Source organism: Crocuta crocuta, unplaced genomic scaffold (assembly GCF_008692635.1).
Source record: "Crocuta crocuta isolate KB4526 unplaced genomic scaffold, BGI_CrCroc_1.0 scaffold351, whole genome shotgun sequence".
Taxonomy (NCBI): domain Eukaryota; kingdom Metazoa; phylum Chordata; class Mammalia; order Carnivora; family Hyaenidae; genus Crocuta; species Crocuta crocuta.
This window is the reverse complement of record NW_027530853.1, coordinates 353,274-373,088: the sequence shown is the minus strand read 5'-3', so window position 1 is coordinate 373,088 and position 19,815 is coordinate 353,274. Positions and strand designations below refer to the sequence as shown.

At 46.2% G+C, this 19,815-nt stretch overlaps 1 protein-coding gene and 1 long non-coding RNA gene across 2 annotated transcripts in view; one reads left to right on the top strand and one right to left on the bottom strand.

The window, feature by feature from the left end:
- Positions 1-217: 217 nt before the first annotated feature.
- On the top strand, positions 218-5,091 carry LOC144235886 (uncharacterized). The gene is made up of 3 exons (XR_013336341.1): positions 218-494; positions 4,136-4,253; positions 4,770-5,091. It is a non-coding gene; the product is annotated as an uncharacterized LOC144235886 (long non-coding RNA).
- Positions 5,092-6,726: 1,635 nt separating this feature from the next.
- AZIN2 (antizyme inhibitor 2) overlaps positions 6,727-19,815 on the bottom strand; it is a 33,427-nt gene continuing 20,338 nt past the window's right edge. Inside the window, exons 10-11 of the mRNA XM_077769469.1 lie at positions 9,697-9,911; positions 6,727-7,091 (exon numbers count right to left, since the gene is read on the bottom strand). Of these exons, the coding sequence (XP_077625595.1) occupies positions 6,953-7,091; positions 9,697-9,911 (354 nt within the window). The 3' untranslated portion in view covers positions 6,727-6,952. The remainder of the gene's footprint in view (positions 7,092-9,696; positions 9,912-19,815) is intronic.

The following is a 19,815-nucleotide window of genomic DNA, read 5'->3' as shown; positions in this document are numbered from 1 at the left end:
CCCTTTCCGTGAGAGCCCCGCCCGCGGCGAAGGTTTGGTTTCTCATTGGTGGAGGCTGGTAGCAACGTCCGTCTTTCCACCAATGGACTCGCTCTCTCTTCCTTTTGGCGAAGTCAGATCCTCCTCCAAGCCGGCAGAGGGCGCGATAGCCTGGGGCTCGAAGCCTAGGAGGCTCTCTGGCACGGAAGTGACGTCACGCCACCGGACGTCCGCGACCGCCGCGGCTGGAAGCTGTGCGTTCGGTGTTCCGTGCAGCCGTGGCGGAGAGGATCGTTTCCGCCCCTGGCAGATGCTCAGTGAGAGAGCCAAGCTCCTGGAGGAAGGGCCTTGCATTTATTCACTCGGCGAGAAACTCTCCCGAGACCAGCGCGCCCCCACACGGCTCGGCGGAGGGACGGCCCCTTTGGAGGCGTTCCTCCGCCTGGGGTCCCCCGAGGCTGGTATCCCAGAAATACCCCCGTTCACAGATGGGGAAAACGAAACCCAGAGAGAGGGTAAGATTACCATCTTCAGCAGATACAACGCAGGACGCCCAGTTAGAGCTGAATTTCAGATAAACAAGTAACGTTTTTCTGTAAGAACATCCCGAATGCTGCACGGGATAGTCGTTTACTAAAAAGAAGTGTCCGGCGTTTGTCTGAATTCTGATTTATTTGCCAGTCCTAGGCCAAGGTAAATGGAAGAACAGAAAGAGCTATTGAGGCACCTTGTATTCCTTCCTTCCTAAGGCTCGCCAGTGTGTCGACCTCAATCTTTCTACATGTAATGCTGAGGTGGCCTGCCGGGTCCCCAGCCTATGCCTGTCAGTGGTCGGCCCTCTGCAGCGTCCAGGCTNTCCATGACTAGTTTATTCAAAAGACACTAAACACCTACCCTACAGGCACAAACCCAGGCTCCAGTTGACGTTGGCAATTAGGAGAAACTCCTTATCTTTGTGGGGTTAACAGATTCACAAGAAGAAAAGGAGACAAAAATTACCTTGTGATCAACATAATGATCACTTTAATATGATTAGATAGAGGATACTATGAATGCTTAGAGAAGCCATACCTAACCAAGGCGTAGAGGAGGAGAAAGGGGAGAGATGGCCTAAGCTGAGATGCGAAAGATCCCTTCTTTCAAGAGTTATTTACGGAACAACTATGTATGAGGCAGAGTTCTAGGCACTGGGGACAGGGCAGTGAACAAAATAAATCTCTGCCTTTAAGAGCCCAATTCCAAATAGACGGTATGGTATGTCAGATGGTGAGCTGTGGAGCAAGGTGGGGGAAGAGGAAGGGTACCAAGGCTTACAAAATGCTGGGGTAGGAATGTTCGTTTTAAAGAGTGGTGGTCAGCAAGGCTTCCCTGAGAAGCTGAAGGAGGGAGGGAAAGATCATGGAGCCGTTTGGGGCCATAAGGAAATGGTGCCTGGCATGTTAGAGGAACAGAAATAAAGGAAATGGTGCATTGTCTCCAATAGGATAACTTCCTAAGGATATTCAGGGATAATCTTGATGTGTTTTGTTTTTGGTTTTTTTGGTTTTTGGTTTTTTTACCTAAAATAGTGCCGTTAGGATCTGATTCTTATAAAATGTGACTTCACCTAACATGGACAGGGGGCTACTTTGTATAGGGTATTCAGGAAGTCCTTCCCAAGGTGGTGACATTTAAGGTGACCCTTTAGGGGCGCCTGGGTGGCTCAGTCGGTTAAGCATCCCAACTTCGGCTCAGGTCATGATCTCACAGTTTGTGGGTTCGAACCCCACGTTGGGCTCTGTGCTGACAGCGCAGAGCCTGGAACCTGCTACAGATTCTGTGTCTCCCTCTCTCTCTGACCCTCCTCTGCTCACACTCTCTCTCTCTCTCTCAGAAATAAATACAACTTAAAAAAAAGTTAAGGTGACCCTTTAAAATGAGAATGAGTCAGCCCAGGAGAAGCAGAGGGAACAGCAAGGGCAAAGTCCTGGAGGCAGGAAAGGACTCTGTGAATTGAGAGGAACTGAAAAGAGGCCAGTAGGCTGGAGCATGGTGAAAGCAGAGTGGCGTATGAGATGAGATTGGAGAGGCAGGCAGAGATCTCCTCCAATTTCGATTTTATCGGCATCACAGTGGGAATCCACTGAAGGGCTTTCGGCAGAGGACTGACAAGATCAGATTCAGATTTCGAAAAGATCTCTCTGACTGCTAGGAGGCTGTATCAGGTAATTTTGCTGGTTGAATTTACACGGGCTTAGCTGCTCATCCCCCGGTGCCAGGAAGAGGATTTAACATGGAGCAAAGTGTTGAGTGGGAACTCCCATCCTGTTACCTTCCCTGTGGTCCCTCTAGCTGGAATGAGCTGGCCTGGGCAGGTCAGCTTCCAAGGGGAGGGATGACACCCAGAGAGCCGCAGTCTCCCTCCAGCACAGGGGTAGACAGAGATGACAGCTGTGTCCCTTGGACCTCTGGAAGGCTCCCTGGCTGGGCCCTTAGCCAGGCTTTCGGGTGAAGGAAGTGCTTGCTACCACCAGCCCACCAGGTCTCTTTCCTCTGATCTTTTTGAATATGCTTTCAATTATCTTCTCCAAAGTCCTGTCATGCTTCTGTTCCAGAATCATGTAGGGCTCCCTACTGCCTACAAATTAAGATCAGACTCCTTACTCTCAGTTGGGGTCCTCTTTGACCACATTGCACTGTGAGTTCGTTGAGGACTCATCTCTGCACCTCAGGCATCTCCTGCAGGGCATGCCCACAGTAAATACTCAAGGAATTACATTTCAGCGTCATTTACTGACACCTAATGATATGCCAGGCCCTGAGCTGGGTGCTGTATACCATTTTCTCACTTAATCTTCACAGTAACCCTTTGAGGGCAGTTTGTTTAGCAGCCGCATTTTACAAATGAGGAAGCATTCAGACAGGTCAAATTGTTATGTTCATTCACTTGTCCATTTGACATATACTTTTGTTTAAAATTTTTAATGTTTGTTTTTTAGAGAGACAGACAGAGCATGAGCAGGGGAGGGGTAGAGAAAGACGGAGACACAGAGTCCGAAGCAGGACCCAGGCCCTGAGCTGTCAGCTCAGAGCCAGTGTGAGGCTCGTACTCACCAACGTGAGATCGTGACCTGAGCTGAAGTTGGAGGCTTACCCGACTGAGCCACCCAGGCGCCCCTGCCATACACTTTTTGAGCACCTAGTTGTTCTAAGTAATGAAGATCTAGCAGTGACAAAAATAAAATTCTTGCCAAGCTCACATTCCAGAGGGGCTGACAGATGATGCACAGACCAACATGTAACGGAGTGTGTCGAGTGCCGATAGATACTGTGAAGAAGAATAAAACCAGTTAAGGGAGAAGAGAGAGACTGGAAAGTGCTTTTTCTAAAGAGTCCTCAGAGGAGTTCTTGCCTGGAGAAAACATTTGAGTAGATCCTGAATGGAGTGAGCCCCACAGATAACCCAGAAAGGTCATTTCAGAGAGAGGGGGCAGTAAATGCAGGGCCAACATAGGTGCCGTGTATGGGCTGTTTGATGAATAGAGGGGCCGATATGTCTGGGGAGTAGTGACTAAGGGAGGAAAGGGAGTCAGAGAAGAAGTTGGATGAGGACTTTAAATGTTATTCTTGATGAGATGGGAAATGGCCAGATCCAGGGCTGAGTAGAATGAACAGTGGAGGGGACAGAGGGGCCAGTCCCTGGGTGAGAGGTGGCAGCTTGGTCCGGGAGGCAGGAGCAGATCCACTGGGCTCCCTGAGTGAGTGAGTGAGCTAGGAAGCCCCCAGGAGGAGCCTCGGGAGGTACAGATGGATTGGGGGAAGGTGTTCAGAGAAGGGTGTCTCTTAGATGAGGCCCCAGCGCAGGCTGGGGTTGGCAGAGGCCACCAGGAAAGCAGCCAGCATGGCCTGCAGTTTCACTGCCAGTGGCTTGCTTAGGGAGGCGCTCAGAGGAGGCAAAAGCCTGTGCAGCCAGGCTCCAGGAGACCCCGGTCAGATTCCCCTGTACGGGCCTGAAGGCCCTCAACATTGTCTCACATTCTCCACGTGTTTAATACTTTTCACAAAAATGGTGGAAATGACAAAAACAACTGAAAAGAAATAACTTTATTATTCTCAAGTCACATCAACTTCTCAGTGTAGCTTTCTCAGAAAAGTAACTTTCACACGTTTCTTGCAGCAGATGGAACATGAAACCTTTGAAAGGCTCCAGTGAGAAATCTGTTCAAACTCCCCGCCAGCTGTGGTCACTTTCAAAGCCACAGAAGCATCTCCCCAGCGAACCTGCCTCATACAAGGTAATGGGCGAGGCCTGGATCTCACTGAAGCCAGCGGTCTGAGCAGACACCCTCTTCCAGCAGAAAAACCTGTTTGCCTTCTCCACCCCTCTCCTCCCCCCTCCACCAAAAAAGCAGGAGCGGGTCCAGGTCTACTTGGGCATCAAAACAGAAGTCTCAGAAATAGCCTTCTAGAAAAGGGCTGAGCCCAGCGTGGTAATATGTAAAACCTGGTTGTGGATGGATAACCAAGGGGCAGTAGAGTGACCCTTTCTGATTGCTCTCTGAATCTCTTGGGTGTCCTGACCTTTCAGCCTATTTAGTGTCAAAGTATCAAAAAGTAGACCCAGCCAGGAAAAGACATCTGTGCTTTGGACAAGCACCCAGTTCACTCAGAACACACTGCCTCATTAGAGGACCTCAGAGCCACACGCAGGACCCAGGACTGGCTGAGATGCTGAGACAGGAGGACAAGATCTGATATTGTGACTTAACAATAATAAATGTATGTTTTGTTCTCATCCCCGTTCCTGGCAGAGATCCTAAAAATCTCTGGAATTTCCTAAGTGATGAGAGCGGCAAAGGTGTCTTCTGTTAAATCCTACCCTCAAACTCGGGAGGAGAGGAGGCTGGAGATGGAGTTCAGTCACCGGTGGCCAGTGATCTCATCAGTCCTGCGTAGGTAATGAAGCCTCCATAAAAACCCAAAGGACGGGGTTTGGAGAGCCCGCAGGCTGGTGTGCACTGGATGTGCTGGGAGGGAGGTGCGCCCTTTCTCCACACCTTGTCCTGTGCGGCTCTTCTGAGGCTAGTCCTGAGTTACATCCATTCATAATAAACCAGTAACATAGGAAGTAAAGTATTTCCCTGAGTTGTGTGACCCATTCTAGCAAATTAATTGAACTCAAGGAAGAGAGTTATTGGAACCTCCAGTCTATAGCCTGTTGGCCCAAACGCAGGTCACAGCCTGGACTTGGTGATTGGTATCTGAAGTGGGGGGAGAGTGGGGAAGTCTTGTAGGACTGAGCCCTTAACCTGTGGGATCTGAAGTGACCTCTAGGCAGATCGTGTCAGAATTGAGTTGAACTGTGGGATACCCAGCTGGCGTCAGAGAATTGCTTGGCGGTGTAGGGGGGAAAACCACATATGAGGCTTACCCAGAGAGAAGCTCAAGTGAAGGTATAAAAACAGTCCTAACGATATGTCCGGAACGGGCAAATCCATCGGGATGGAAAGTAGATTAGTGATTGCCCAGACTGAAGAAGGGGAAAATGAGGAGTGAATGCTAATGGGCACATTACCTTTTTGAGGTAATGAACATGTTCTGGGATTGGATAGTAGTGATGGCTTTACAAACTCTGTGAATATGCTAAGAACCACTGAATTCTGCGCTTTGAAAGGGTGGATTTTAAGGCACGTCAATTACATTTTAATGTTTTTCAATTGCAGAAGAAAAATCTTTTGAGTACCATGTAGCAGCTAGGGGGACTCTAAATCTGAACTCCTTTGCTAAGCACCTCACACACCCCAGGTGCATAGCCTCGGACCCCAGCAGTGTGAAGGAGGCTTTATCCTGATGGTAGACTTCCAGTTGAGAAGACATCACTGGGGCCTTTGGCACTGGATGTGGCAATGCCCTGGGGCTNTTTTCAATTGCAGAAGAAAAATCTTTTGAGTACCATGTAGCAGCTAGGGGGACTCTAAATCTGAACTCCTTTGCTAAGCACCTCACACACCCCAGGTGCATAGCCTCGGACCCCAGCAGTGTGAAGGAGGCTTTATCCTGATGATAGACTTCCAGTTGAGAAGACATCACTTCGGGGCCTTTGGCACTGGATGTGGCAATGCCCTGGGGCCGCCCTGTTATGACACTTACTGCCTGAGTGAGTGAAACCAGCCACGGTGTATTTGTATTACTCTTACTGCCTTGCAGACCCACAAGGAGCCTAAGGGTGTGGGCCTCCTCAGGACCTCTCAGACCCCCATCTCTGTGCTCTTTATCTTTGGTATGTATGTCCAAAGCCGTGTTACTCAGTTGCCCCTGTGTTGGGCCAGGCCTTAGATGGGCATTAGGTTCACATAGAGGCCCCTCACCAGTCAGGAGCCACAGCTCCAGGGCTGAAGGGTGGCAGGCAGCTCTGACCCCTACCTCAACCCCTAACAGCTCACTCCTCCTCATGACGCCAGGCATGGCAGCCTATGCTGAGGAAAGAGATGAGTCAGAGAGGCTGGGTACCCATGGGAGAGGCTGCAGCCAGGTCAGGACTGAAGCAGAGGGCATGGGGTCATCAGTGTAGGGTGACCTAGCCCCGGGTGCTTTGTGAATTGAACTGCTAAATTCCACTGAAGTATTAAAAAAAAAAAAAAAAAAAAACACCTAAATATTTATTTGCTTCATATTTACAAAGGTGGTAAGGAGACCAAGGGAGACCCCAAGAACACCCCCACACCTGGCTGACCAGGCCCCTTGCGCTGCAGAGGAGGCAGACACAGCTGGAAGGGACAGGATTTATGTTGCATACTTGAACTACAGCGAGTGTAAGACTGGTCCTATTTACAGGGCAGAAACACTACAGGTGGGGCATGGGGGGCAGCAGAGTGAGCACCAGAGTCCTGGCCAGAGGGTGCCCAGCTTGCCGCCTTCCCCAAGTCTCCCAGAGGCATCTCTGCGGCCCCGCTGGAGATCTCCGGGGGTGGGAGTAGGGGGGAACGGGGTCCGCTCACATGATGCTCGCCGGGGTGAAGACAGGGCGCACGCACAAGGTGTCTGTGATCTCCCAGCCACAGGACAGAGGCTTGCACATGCCCTCGGTGTCCTCGTCCTGTTCTTCAGGCAGCAGCTGCCCTCGAAGTGCTTCCCTGCAGGAAGAGAGGGGCATTGGAGGCAGCCTGCAGGGGGCCCACAGGCCAGGGGCTCCCGAAGGCCCCTGCACCAGAAGACCCAGCCCCCTCGGTATAGGGTTCCCACCTGGGCCCCAGAGTCCAGCCTAGGGCAGGAGTGGGGCAGGGCTGCTGAACTCTCCCCTACCGCTCTCTTCTCCCCTGTGGTCCACCTCCACAGCAGGGGGAAAGGAACCCATATTTATTGAGCACTTACTACGTGCCAGACGTTGTGCCAGGCACTTTACTTACAGTATCTAATTGTATCCTCGCATAAGGGCAGCACCATTATCCCCATTTTACTAGTAAGGAAGTTGAGACCCAGAGAGAAGTGACCTGCACAAGGCCACATCCTTAGAAGGTGGTAGAACTAGGATTCAACCCAACTCTCTCAGTCTAAATCCCACAGTCTTTATAGCCCAGGCCTAGAACTTTAACAAAATCATCTCCTGCCCCTCTCAAAAGCCCTGCAAACCTGCCTACCCAGGTTGATAAATGGCTTTACCATCTGACCAGCTGCTCAGCCACAGTTGGGAATCTTGTTCTCGCGCCCAGTCCGTCCCTGCTGAACCCAGCTCCAGAACCCCTTCATGGGCACCCACCTCCCTCCATTCCCAGTGCCGCCACCATCTCTAGCCAGGGCTACACAGCCGCCCTGCTCTGCTCCTGCCGCCACGCAATTCTGGCCCAAGTTCATCTTTCCAGGAGGCAAATTCCTGTCCTTGAGTCGTCATCAGCTTCTGTTTGCTCTCAGACCCTGCCCCGCCCTGCCTCCCCCCTGAACGGAGGGCCTCCCTCTTTGCTGATGTGTGCAGCTGGTGATCAGGCTGTTCCCCTCTGGTGGGAGGCTCCCCAGGCCAAGCACCCTCTGTCTGTCTCCTTATCGCTCAAAACAGATTCGTCCAGTTTCTTGAAAAGCATCAGTGGCTCTCTACTGCCTTCAAGATCAAGTTGAACCTAGACCTGCAAGGTCCTTCTCCATCCAGTCTTCCGCACAGGCCACTCCAGTCAGGCACAACTTCTTGCAGTTCTGTGAGTGGACTGGACTCACGCCCCCGTATGTCTCTGCCCAGTCTGCTCCCCGTCAGCTTTCCTGTGCCAGGCTACCTCCCCCACACCCGTCAGCCTTACCACCCCTCCCCAGTCTGCCGTCTCTCACTCCCCAGTGACCTTTCTGCCCTCTGTGCTGGTGTCCGCGTGTGCAGGTCACCGTGCTGTCTAGGGTGCTCTTCTCCCTCAAGGACCCAGCACAGAGCCAGGCTTGAAAGCAGGATGTTTTGCTGGGACTCCTTTGATACGGGGAATTTTTCGGCATGGCCATTTTAATACATCAAAATTTTTTATTTCTAATAATAAATAAACTGCCTCCTGCTGCCTCCTCTGTCTGTGTTTGGCCAAGATGGAGCTGGGATGGGAGGAGGAGGCCTGTGTCATAGATTTTTTAACTTTGTTTCAGGCCTTGTCACAATGGCTGTATCAGCCCAACCTTTGCCCCTGTGGGGAGGAGGAGGTACCACCAAGGACTATTGACTGGGTGAAGGGAATGTGACTTTGGTTCTGCGCCCCTTCAAGCGGGGTTGCTACACTGTTGGGGGGGGGTGCGTGTAGCATCCTCAAGCATCGGGGCGTCCCCCAGGACGTAGGCGGCACTCACTCCTGAGGCCCAGCATGGAAGTCCCCGCACTGCTCCTGCCTCCCCAGGCATCTCCCAGCCCCGAAAGGGGGCTCTTCGCCTCTGACCCAAACTCTCTGTGATAGCACGGCTCCCAGAGTTCTGTGCCGGTGAGGACGTAATCATATGATGCCGGACCTAAGGCCCGGCAGAAAGGCTCAACACACGTGACTTCTGTCTGCCTTGTGCCCCTCTTGCTTCACTGGATCCCAGCGCTGGCCCAGAGAGGTAAGCAGGGCTAGTGCCGTGTGCATTTCCTGTGGAGGCTCGGCCAGAGGCAAGTCTTTCCCGGGCCACAGGGCAGCCACCCAACGGGTCTGCTCAGTCCACATCTATCCTTGTCCCCCCAGTAGCCAGATTGGTCTTTCTAAAATCCAAACCAGACCACGTCATCCCCCTGCTTCAAATCAGTCCATGCGTTGCATTGCTCAAAACCCTTCACTCGGCCTTCATGGCCCTTCCCAGATGCAACCCTGCTTCCTCTCCAGTCACAACCAACCTCAGTTTCTAGAAGGCAGCAGACTCACTCCCTGTTCCTTCTGCCTGGAGCCCCCTGCTGCCTTCTGCTGGCTACCTCCCCTTCACCTACCATCTTCTTTCCTTGGGGAAGTCTGTCTGGGCACCAGGAAGGGTTCTCAGGTTCCACAGCCCACTCTCGCCCCCCAGGATTCTGAGGAGTGCCTGTCTGCCTGTCTGTGTCTCTCACAGGGTGCTGAGCTCCTCAGGGGGAGCTCCGTCTCATTCATGGCCATGGCCAGGTGCCAAGCGCAGGCCTCACTTGAATCAGCAGCCAAGGGCTACTTGTCAAGCTGGATTACATGGAAGCCGGTCTCAATTCTCAGATTTCCCTGGTTTCCTACCTGCTCCCTTCTCCTCCCCAGCCCCCTCCTCAGCAGGGCCCCGCCCTCTTACCAGGCCACCCGGGACATGGTGTACGTGACTCGGCAGGTCTGGGCCCCCTCAAAGAGGGAACCCATGCCCACAGTGTAGGCGCCCATGTTCTCAAAGACCAGCCAGTCCCCTACGTGTAGTTGCGGCAGCCACAGGCCCTCAGCTATGCAGTCACAGCCATCGACCACAGGGCCCCACAGGCTGCTGCTGTACAGGGGCTGCTCCGTGGATGGTTTCTGCAGGAGACAGGGGTAGTCACATTGAGTGCAGCCTTAGCAGTCCTCCCTCAGAAGCTTCCCATGGCTCCCATAACCAGTACGATGAAGACTGGATGGGCATTTAAGGCCCTCCAACATTTCTGCATTCATTGCCTTATACATTCTGAAGCCACAATGCCCGCTCTTAAAGCCAGGCAATGCTTACTAGCTGTGTGACCTGGGGCAGAGTACTTAATCCCTCTGTGCCTCAGTTTTCTCATTTGTAAAATGGGAATAATCGTAGTACCTATCTCCTAGGGTTACTGAAAGGATAAATTAGTATATAGAGAGCATTTAGAACAGTGTCTGGCATGTGACAAGGGCCCAGTAAGATAGCGCTGTCATTATTGTTGTTATTGTTACCACCTCCCTGCTTCAAGTCTTCACTTGGCATGTCTGCCGCTTTCCAAACCCCGGGTGTGTCCACACCTCGGCAGCCCTTCCCCCTTCCTCAAATCCACTGTGGCCTTTGGGCCCAGCCCTGGGGCTCCCTTTTCTGTGAAGGCCTCCCAGTTGCTCTCATTCTGTGCCAGGCCCCATCCTAGAAGCGAGAAGTACATAGGTGAGTATGACCCACCTTCCCTTGAGTTCTGTCAGGGGAGGAAGATGGGCCTCCAGCGGATAATCACAGGGTGACCTGGCAGAGGTCACAGAGGACCCCATGGGGTAGACAAAAATTCCTCCCATTTCAGGAAAACTGAGGCTCTGAGAGATTGAGTGCCTTGCCCAAAGACACAACTACCAGTTACATAAAATGATTTTTTGTTTCCTTAAATGACTGAAAAATCCAGAAAAGAACCCTGTAACACAGACCATTTGCCGACAACCAGTGCGATTGGTCACAGTGTGGGACCCTGTCGGGCAGGTCCTAGAGGAGGAGTCATGACCGGAAGATGGACGTGAGCAAACCCTGACCGCCCCTTAGTGCCCTTGGCCACCCCGCTGTGTTCACAGGCTCCAGTGATTCCAGCTGCCCTGGGCTCCCGGGGAAACCCTGTTTCCCTTCCTGCAGCCCCAGCCCTCCCCATGCTGTTCCCTGAGGCCCCGACCCCCCCAATTCCTAATTTTTCTTCAGATCTCAGCCATAACAGCTTCATGAAAGTCTTTCCTAAAGCTCCATGCTCCACCCACAAGCTTTGCCTTCATAGCATTTGTCAAAATTTAGAATTAGGTATTTGTGAAACATATCTGCTCAGGCCTGTCTTCCCTGTCAGACTCTAAGTTCGGTGACCCCAGAGATGACGAATGAGCACCTTGTTCACCCCCCATCTCCCCTACACTTAGCACTCTGGCATATAGTAATAGTAGGTGCTTTTATGAATGAATAGCAAATATGAGTGGTGAGAAAGGGATGGAAGGAAGGAAGGAAGGAGAGAGAGAAAGAGAGAGAGAGAGAGAAAGGAAGGGAGGGAGGGAGGAATAGAAGGCATCCAAAGAGTCTAGAAGGAGCTAGTAGAGAAGACCAATAGAGGAAAAAGAAAAGGTGCTTCAATACCTTAACCTGCAGCAGGAATGTATAAAATTGAGAAAGAAAAGCCACAGATTCCATAGGCAGAAATAATATTCATGTATATAAGAAGTTAATTAATAAGTTACTAGTCTCATTAATAAAAACATGCACATATTAAGGTCAGGAATTTCAACTATCCTAGATTCATTAATTGGTTAATTCAGCAAATACTTATGGAGCACCTATATGTGCCAGGCTCTGATCTAGGGACTGGGAAGTTCATTCTAAAAAAGGGAGACAAATACATCCTTGTTCATATAACTTAACATTCTTGTTTATGAGCCTTTTGTTAATAAGTAAAATTGATCTCAAGTGCTCTGAATTATTTCCCTTAGCTCCACTTCTTAAAAAACATTAAGCTAATTTCTAAAGCTTTTGGAGGAAAATTCTATATATGGATCTATAAGGATCCTGAGAAAAGAGGCTCCAAAGGTTCTCTCACAATAAAATAAAAAGAAAAGACACCCTTGCATTATAATGAGTTCTCTTCTTATTAGTGGCATAAATAAAAAATTAGTGGGAAAAAATGTTAACTTTGCAGGGAATAATGCAAAGCTATCCTTTTGCCATTTAAAGCCATTGTTTAGGGGTGTCTGGGTGGCTCAGTCATTTGAGCGTCCGACTCTTGGATTAAGCTCAGGTCATGATCTCATGGTTTGTGAGTTCAAGCTCCCTGTCAGGCTCTGAGCTATCAGTGCAGTCCAAAAGCCTGCTTGGAATTCTCTCTCCCTCTCTGGCCCTACCCAACTTGTGCTTGCTTTCTTTCCCTCTCTCAAAATAAATAATGTAAAAAAAAAAAAAGCATTTAAAGCCTTTTTTTAAGAAAAAGGGAAACAAAGAATGTGCAAAATGAATATTCCAAAAGCATGTGGCAACAGACTTGTTAAGTCTTGGCTCTTTTTAGGAGTCTGGAAACTGAGTGGAAATGGACAAGCACCTGTAAAAATATTAACTGTCCCATCTGCTAGCAGGTCCCTCTCTGTGAGAGAGGGCAAAGCATGCCCACCACTACGTCACACCTCATCTGAGAAGCAGTTGCAATTCCCATTTTACAGATGAGAAGAGTCAGAGAGTTGGAAGTGACCTGTTCCAGCTTCCGAGGGATGTTAGTAGCAGAACTCCGAATGGTCCCAGACAAGGGGCCTCCTAGCTGTACCAATGGGCTGTCTTCCTCAAAGAGGCCTAGTAAGTGACTGGATCCACAGAAGAAACAAGATCAAACATTTAAAATGTTTAATGGCCCTGATGGAGTCCTTAAATAATTTCCCAACTTTTAAAGAATAAGTCAACAATCCCTGTTCTACGTAAAGTACACAAAAATATTTTAAAAGGAAAAAAATGGAATGAACAAGAGCAGCACACAAAATGGCAGGGGTGGGGGACAGAACAAAAACCTATGGTCACAATTTAACTTATGAACATACAGGAAAATCTGAAATGAAACTGTAACTAACCAAATCGGTCCTCATAGTCACAGAGTCACCTTCAGTGACTTCCTTCAGTATGTAACAAGATAGACAATCTACCTCTGTCTGAAAGGCAGGGACAATATGTGCAAGGCGAACACTGACTCCATCATGATATGGAGATCTACAATTGAAATCTAACTTTCCTAGTGCATGTCAGTACGGCATCCCATAGCCTATATCATCTATTCTTGATTAAAACTACAGACAAAACAAAATCAAGCCCCACAATGCAGAGAAACTATTTAAAATAACGAGGCAACACTTACTTAATGGAAATACATTAGAATGGCCTCATTTTAGAACCAGAAGCGGCCTTAGTAATTAAGTTCAGCCCTTCATTTTCCAGATGAAGAAAACCAGAGAAACAGGCTGAGAGAGATTAAAGTCACTTGCCTAAAGTTACTCAGCTAGTATATGGTAAAGTCAGGACTCAAATCCATGTCTTCTGACCCCCAAGCCTGAAGCTTTCTGTCACCATTCCTATCTTATATATCATGAGAAACGTTGGCAATAGCTATTGGGGAAAAATATTTTTTTAAAGGTATAATATACAGAAAATGAAAAAAATAATATATCACATTGCAGATAACATGTTTGCCTACCTGGAAGATCCAAAGGGAAGGAGGTAGTTATTAGAGGAAATGAAGGAGTCTCTGCATGCAAACCATTATCTCAGCTCAAAAACACAGGGAAATGTTTTCACTCACAACAGTAATGAAAGCATTACGTTATTAAATTCTTGGATGTACTTGGGCCACAATAATTTATTCAAAGAAAATAATAAAACCTTAATGAGAGAGATGAAATACAAGAGCTCTACACTCTCCTAACTGGAAAAACTTAATAAAGCAAAAAAGAGAATTCTTCCCAATTTAATAAATAGACTAAGTAGACTACTACTAATTAAAATCCTCAAGATATTTTTCTGAATGTTAGACATGGCATGATAAAAGAATAAATGTGAGCCTATCAAAGAATACAAATAAGCAATAATGATAGACTCCATTTTGTTAAATATTTAATTCCTACAAAAGAATATTTATACCATGTATAAGATATAAAGAATAATAATAAAATGAGCATCTGTGTATCCACCACCAGCTAAATAAATATAAAATTTCTAATATCTTTGAACTCCCGTGTGGCCCACCCAGTGACAGGCCACTCCCTCACCCCTCCAGAGGTAACCATTATCCTGAATTTTGTTTTCATTATTCTCTTGCTTTGTTTTCCACAGGCATCATATTTAGTTTTGTACACTTTTGAAATTTATGTAAATGAAGTTATAGAGTATAATCTCTCAACTTGCTTTTTTGTTGTTGAAATTTACACTCCCAAGATTCATTCAAGTGATATATATAGCCATAATTCACAATATGCTGCATAGAATTCATTATATGGAATACACTGTATTTATCTATTACCCTGCCAACAAATGTTAATGTTGTTTTATACTGTAAGAATTGCTCCTGTGAACATTCTTATATATCTTCTCAAACACACGTGGGAACTTGTTGGAAGATAGGGTATATGCAATTCTAACTTCACCTGAGTAATGTTTGTTGCCCAAAGTAGAAATACCACCTCCTACCTGTCGGTGTCTAAGAGATCCAACTACTCCACACCCTCACCAGCTTTTGATGTTGTCATGCTTTTGATATTTTTCTAATCTAGTCAGTAGAAAATGGTGTCTCCTTCTCATTTGTATTTCCTTGATTACCAAGGCAGTAGAGCACTTTTTCATTTTCTATTTGGATTTCCTCTTCTGTGAACTGCCTGTTAAAGTCTATTTCTATTGCTTTCTATTTTGTATTGCTTTTCTTATTTTCTTAAGATTCTTATATAAGAATCCAACATATATTCTGTCTACTAATCCCTTATCAGTTTATGTATGTGTTTCCATATTTTCTTACAGTGTGTGATTGCCTCTTTCCTTTTGCTAACAGATGAACAGAAGCTCTTCATTTTAATGTAGACAAACATCAGTCTCTTCCTTTTTGGTTTTTAAAGATTTTTCAGGGGTGTCTGGGTAGCTCAGTTAGTTAAGCGGCCAACTTTGGCTCAGGTCATGATCTTGCACAGTTCGTGAGTTCGAGCCCTGCGTCGGGCTCTGGGCTGACAGCTTTGAGCCTAGAGCCTGCTTCAAATTCTGTGTGTGTGTCTCTCTCTCTGCCCTCCCCTGCTCACACTCTGTCTCTCTGTCTCTCAAAAATAAATAAATGTTAAGAAAAATGTTTTAAAAGATTTTTCATTGTTCTTCCCTGTTTCAAGGTCAAACAGATACTCTTCTATATTGATACGTGGGGGCGCCTGGGTGGCTCAGTCGATTGAGTGTCCGACTTCAGCTCAGGTCATGATCTCGCAGTCTGTGGATTTGAGCCCTGTGTCAGGCTCTGTGCTGGCAGCTAGCTCAGAGCCTGGAGGCTGCTTCGGAATCTGTGTCTCCCTCTCTCTCTGACTCTCCCCTGTTCACGCTGTCTCTCTCTCTCTCTCTCAGAAATAAATAAAACATTAAAAATATTTTTTATATTGATATCTGGGATTTATATTCACATGTGCTGTGAGATAGGGATTCAATTTCATTTTTTGCATGTGGAAAATCAAGTGTCACATAGTAAACAATCCCCAGTGATCTGCTTTGCAAGCCCTGTCAAAAATGAAGTTTCAAAAAATCAAGTTTCTAGATATATATGAGTCTTTCCCATAGGTCTCAACTATGTTTTTTTGTCTAATTTTTTTATGCTGGTGTCCAAACTAAATCATTTTAATTATCATCAGTGTGGGTAATTATGTTGTCTAGTTATCTAGATATTATATATTTATATTATATCCATTATCCATTATATTACCTATTTTTATTATTCTATAGTATTGCTAAACATTTACATTTTAACATGCATGTCTAACTTACAGTCTAAAATTAATCAATATCTTCCTCTCAGTTAAAAACCTTAGAACACCACCTTGGTCACTTTACCTCTCTACCTACATTCTCTTGTTGTCCAGTGTTTTATTTGATCTTATTTGCGGCAGAGGCTGCTAATTGCCTACACCAGCAATGCAACCCTCAATTTTTGCTAGGAACATGACCACCTAGAATAAAGACCATATTTGTTAACTTTCCTTGCAGGTAGTTAGGGCCATTGGACGAACATCTTAGCCCTGTGGCTATGGGATAAAAACATAAGTGTTAAGTGGCTACTTTTAGGAAGTTTCCTTAAAAGACAACCAGCATATGGGCTCCACCTCTTCCTTCCTGTAATGGCTGGCATTTCATTTTGAACCTACCAAGATGAGGATAACACCTAGAAATAGGTACAACTGTCAGCAATATGGTTCCACATGACTATAAAACCACTATACCAGTTCAGAATTGCCTTCATTCAGACATTTACATGAGCAAATTAAGCCTCAATATTTCATTCAAGTCATATAATTTGGGATCTGCTACTCACAGCTGAACCTAATCATACCTGAAACCTGTATTTAACCCCACAAATTAAATGTTATCATTGGGGTGGTGGTGACAGTCAGTGATCCTTTGGATACACCCACATATTTAGCTATCTTTGGTCACCATTCCTTCTTGTAACTCAGACCATCCATCTGGAATCATTTTCCCTATGCCTGAAATATATCCTTTAGAACTTCTGTTATTGAAGGTCTGTCTCTCAGTATTTGCTTTGTCTGAAAATGCCTACATTTCATGATCATTCTTGAAAAACAATTTTGCTGGATACAAAATTCTAGGTTGATTCATTAAGGCTGCTATTCCAGAATCTCCTACCTTCCATTGTTACGGGAGAAAAATAAGCTGTAAGTCTGTCATTCTTCTACAGGTAGTCTTCTGTCTGTCTCAATTCTCTCACTAGTTTTAAGATCTTCTCTTTGTCTGCGGTATTCAGTTTCACTAATGTTTGGGTTTTTTGTTTGTTTGTTTGTTTGAGTTTCTAAATCTGAAGATAGGTCTTCCTCTCTCCCATTCTACTGACTCTCTGCCAGTTACTAACTGTTTGTCTCTCAGCCCCCCATCCACCCCTCTTTGCCTTGCTTTGTGGTACTAGAGCTGAATGCTGTAGACATTCCTTCTTTGCCAGGTAGCTCTAAGTTTGGCTTTGTCAACAGAGGTTGCTGGAAAGATACTGCAAGGACAGATCGGGAAGAAAAGACTTTTCCTCTTTTAGCATGCTGTTTTCTTTGTGGCCCCCCTATGGCTCAGCATATGAGGGTCTGGTAGTCCTCACCTCAGTGGCCCTCACAGTTCAACCTTGGCCCACACCTTCCAGCAAGCTTCCCCTCCACTCAGCAACAGGCTGCTCCTATGATTCAGTTGTGGTGGGCACCCTCTGACAAGTTTCTTTGCCACTGGCAGCCTGCATGTCTCTGTTATAGTCACAGCCTTTCTTCAAAGGTTTCAACCTCACCCGTGGAAAGAGAGGCCCTCCTCTGAGTTTCTTCCTTCTTCACACTCTCTTACCAGTGGTAGTAACTGCTTTTGCCCCTTTTAGTAATTAACCATCTTTAAAGTTGACAATTCTTTATACTAAAATTTCTCTGTTCAAATGACTAGTGTGGTTTCTGTATTCTCATGCAATCTCTTCCTGAAACTATGATTAGATATTATGCCTTCTCACTCTGCCACTTCCAGTGCCTTTCTTATTCTCTGTCTCCCTGTCTTTGTGCTACATTGGCATAGTTTCTTTAGCTCTGTCTTCCCATTCTCTAATTCTCTCTTCAGCTATCTCTAATAGTTTTGCTTACTCTGTGCACTGTTACAGTTTTCATATTTTTCATTTTTAGAAGTTCTATTTAATCCTTTTAAAATCTGTTAGATCATATTTTTATATTTGCTTATTCTCTGGTCACATTTTCAATTTCTTATTTCTTTAAACATTGTAAATATTTTGTTTTATCTTTAACATCTGATTATTCTAATACATGAAATAATTGCAAGACTGATTCTGCTTTCTGTTACTTCGGCTGGTACTTGTGAGAATTCTTAGAAGCCTAGGCTGAATATTTCTACTGCAGAGAGGATGTGTTTGCTTCTGCAAGATAAAATAAATTCTAGCCTTGAGGTTTATCAGACAACACAGTTAATATGAATTTGGGCAACAAACCCAGGAAAAGGCTGGCTTATGGCTATAAATTCAAAATTTTGTGCCTTCTTCCAACCACTACTAATATCAAAAAGACATGGGTTTTTTTGTATTTTATTTTTTGTTTTCGCTGGCCTCCTCTGTGGGACAGATGTTTTTCTGTTTACCCTTACACTGATGATGATGTACTTTTGGGGGGTCCCCAGTTTTATGTGAGGGATCCTATCAGATTCCCCATCCTGAATGAGTCCCTAGGAACACATGCAGGCATCAAAACTGAAGATCAGTGCTACAAGGATTCAGCATACACTCCCAGAGAGAAAGCCAGTTTCAGAGTTTTCTCCCTGGGTTAATTAAGTCATTTGACTCATATTTGAATAGTCACTATTTTATGTGCTTGGGACACACTGGTGAACAAAATAGACAAAGTCCTTGTCCTGTGGGGTTTACAGTGTAGCAGGATGGAGGCAAACAACAAAATAAAGAAGTACATTACATAGTATATTAGGAGATACTACATGGTAGGAAATAAAAGAAAGAATAGAGCGGGGGAGGGGCAGGCTGCAGTATTATATAAAGTGTAAGGCCTCACTGAGAAGATGGCCTTTGGGCAAAGATGGAAAGGAGGTAAAGGAGTGAGCCCATGTGGTACCTAGAAGAAAGGTGATTCAGGCAGAAGAGCAGGTGCGAAGGTGCTAAGGCAGGACTGTGCCTGGAGGAGTTTGAGTAACTGCAGGGAGGCTGCCTTCACTGCAATGGGATGAGGAAGAGGGAGGGTGGTGAGGGCGGGGGTCAGAGAGGAGACAGGCAGATCATAGAGGGCCTTAGAAGCCCCCGGAGGTCTTTGGCTTTAATTTAGAGTGAGATGGGAACCAGAGCTGAGTTTTAGGAAGTTTTAATAAAACTAGACATGATTTGACTTACATTTTTAAAGGATCTTTCTGGCTAGTGGGTGGAGACTAGACTGGCTTTCACTCTAAGTGAAGATGCCTGCTTTCACTTAATCTTGACCTCTGAAGGATCCCCTGCTTTCCTGCAAGTCAGGACACCGTTTTCTTTGTTGTCAGTGGGGAGGCTGTTGAAAGTATCTACACTATCATGTTGCTGGAAATAGAAGGCACCCTACTGATTTTCTAAACACAGCACAAAGCTATTGTCAAAACACCATGCAATAGGCTGAACAAGGGGAAAAAATCATCAAAAGGTCAGGATAAAGACAAGAGATAGTTGAAAAAAAAAAAAAAGAAAACTAGTGTACAGTATGGCAAGGCAGTAATGAAAAAAGCATTAGAAATCATTACTTAAGGATTCTTAAGACAAAAACTACACTTGACAAATGCTATTGCAATACACTCAAGACAGAGTCCTGGCTTTTTAACCATAAATCACTAGAATAAAATACAATGGAAGGTAGGAAAGCCCAATCTTATCAGCAGAGAAAGGATCTCCAGACAGAGTAGATTGACTGAAGCTTGTACCCTGAATTTTGGTTCCCAAGATTCTTATAAAACTCCTGTGGTACTTGCCCCATTGGGGTCCCTCCTCACACTCAACTATAGCTTGCATTTATAAAGTGCCAATTCACATTCATTAAATTGTATCTTTACTAAATATATGTCATTTTAGGCCACTCAATGAACGCCTAAAATGTTTATACATTAAAAAGTCCACCTGGGGCGCCTGGGTGGCTCAGTCAGGTAAACGTCTGACCCTTGATTTTGGCTCAGGTCATGATCTCCTGGTTTGGGAGATTGAGCCCTGAGTTGGGCTCTATGCTGACAGCCTGCTTGGAATTCTCTCTCTTC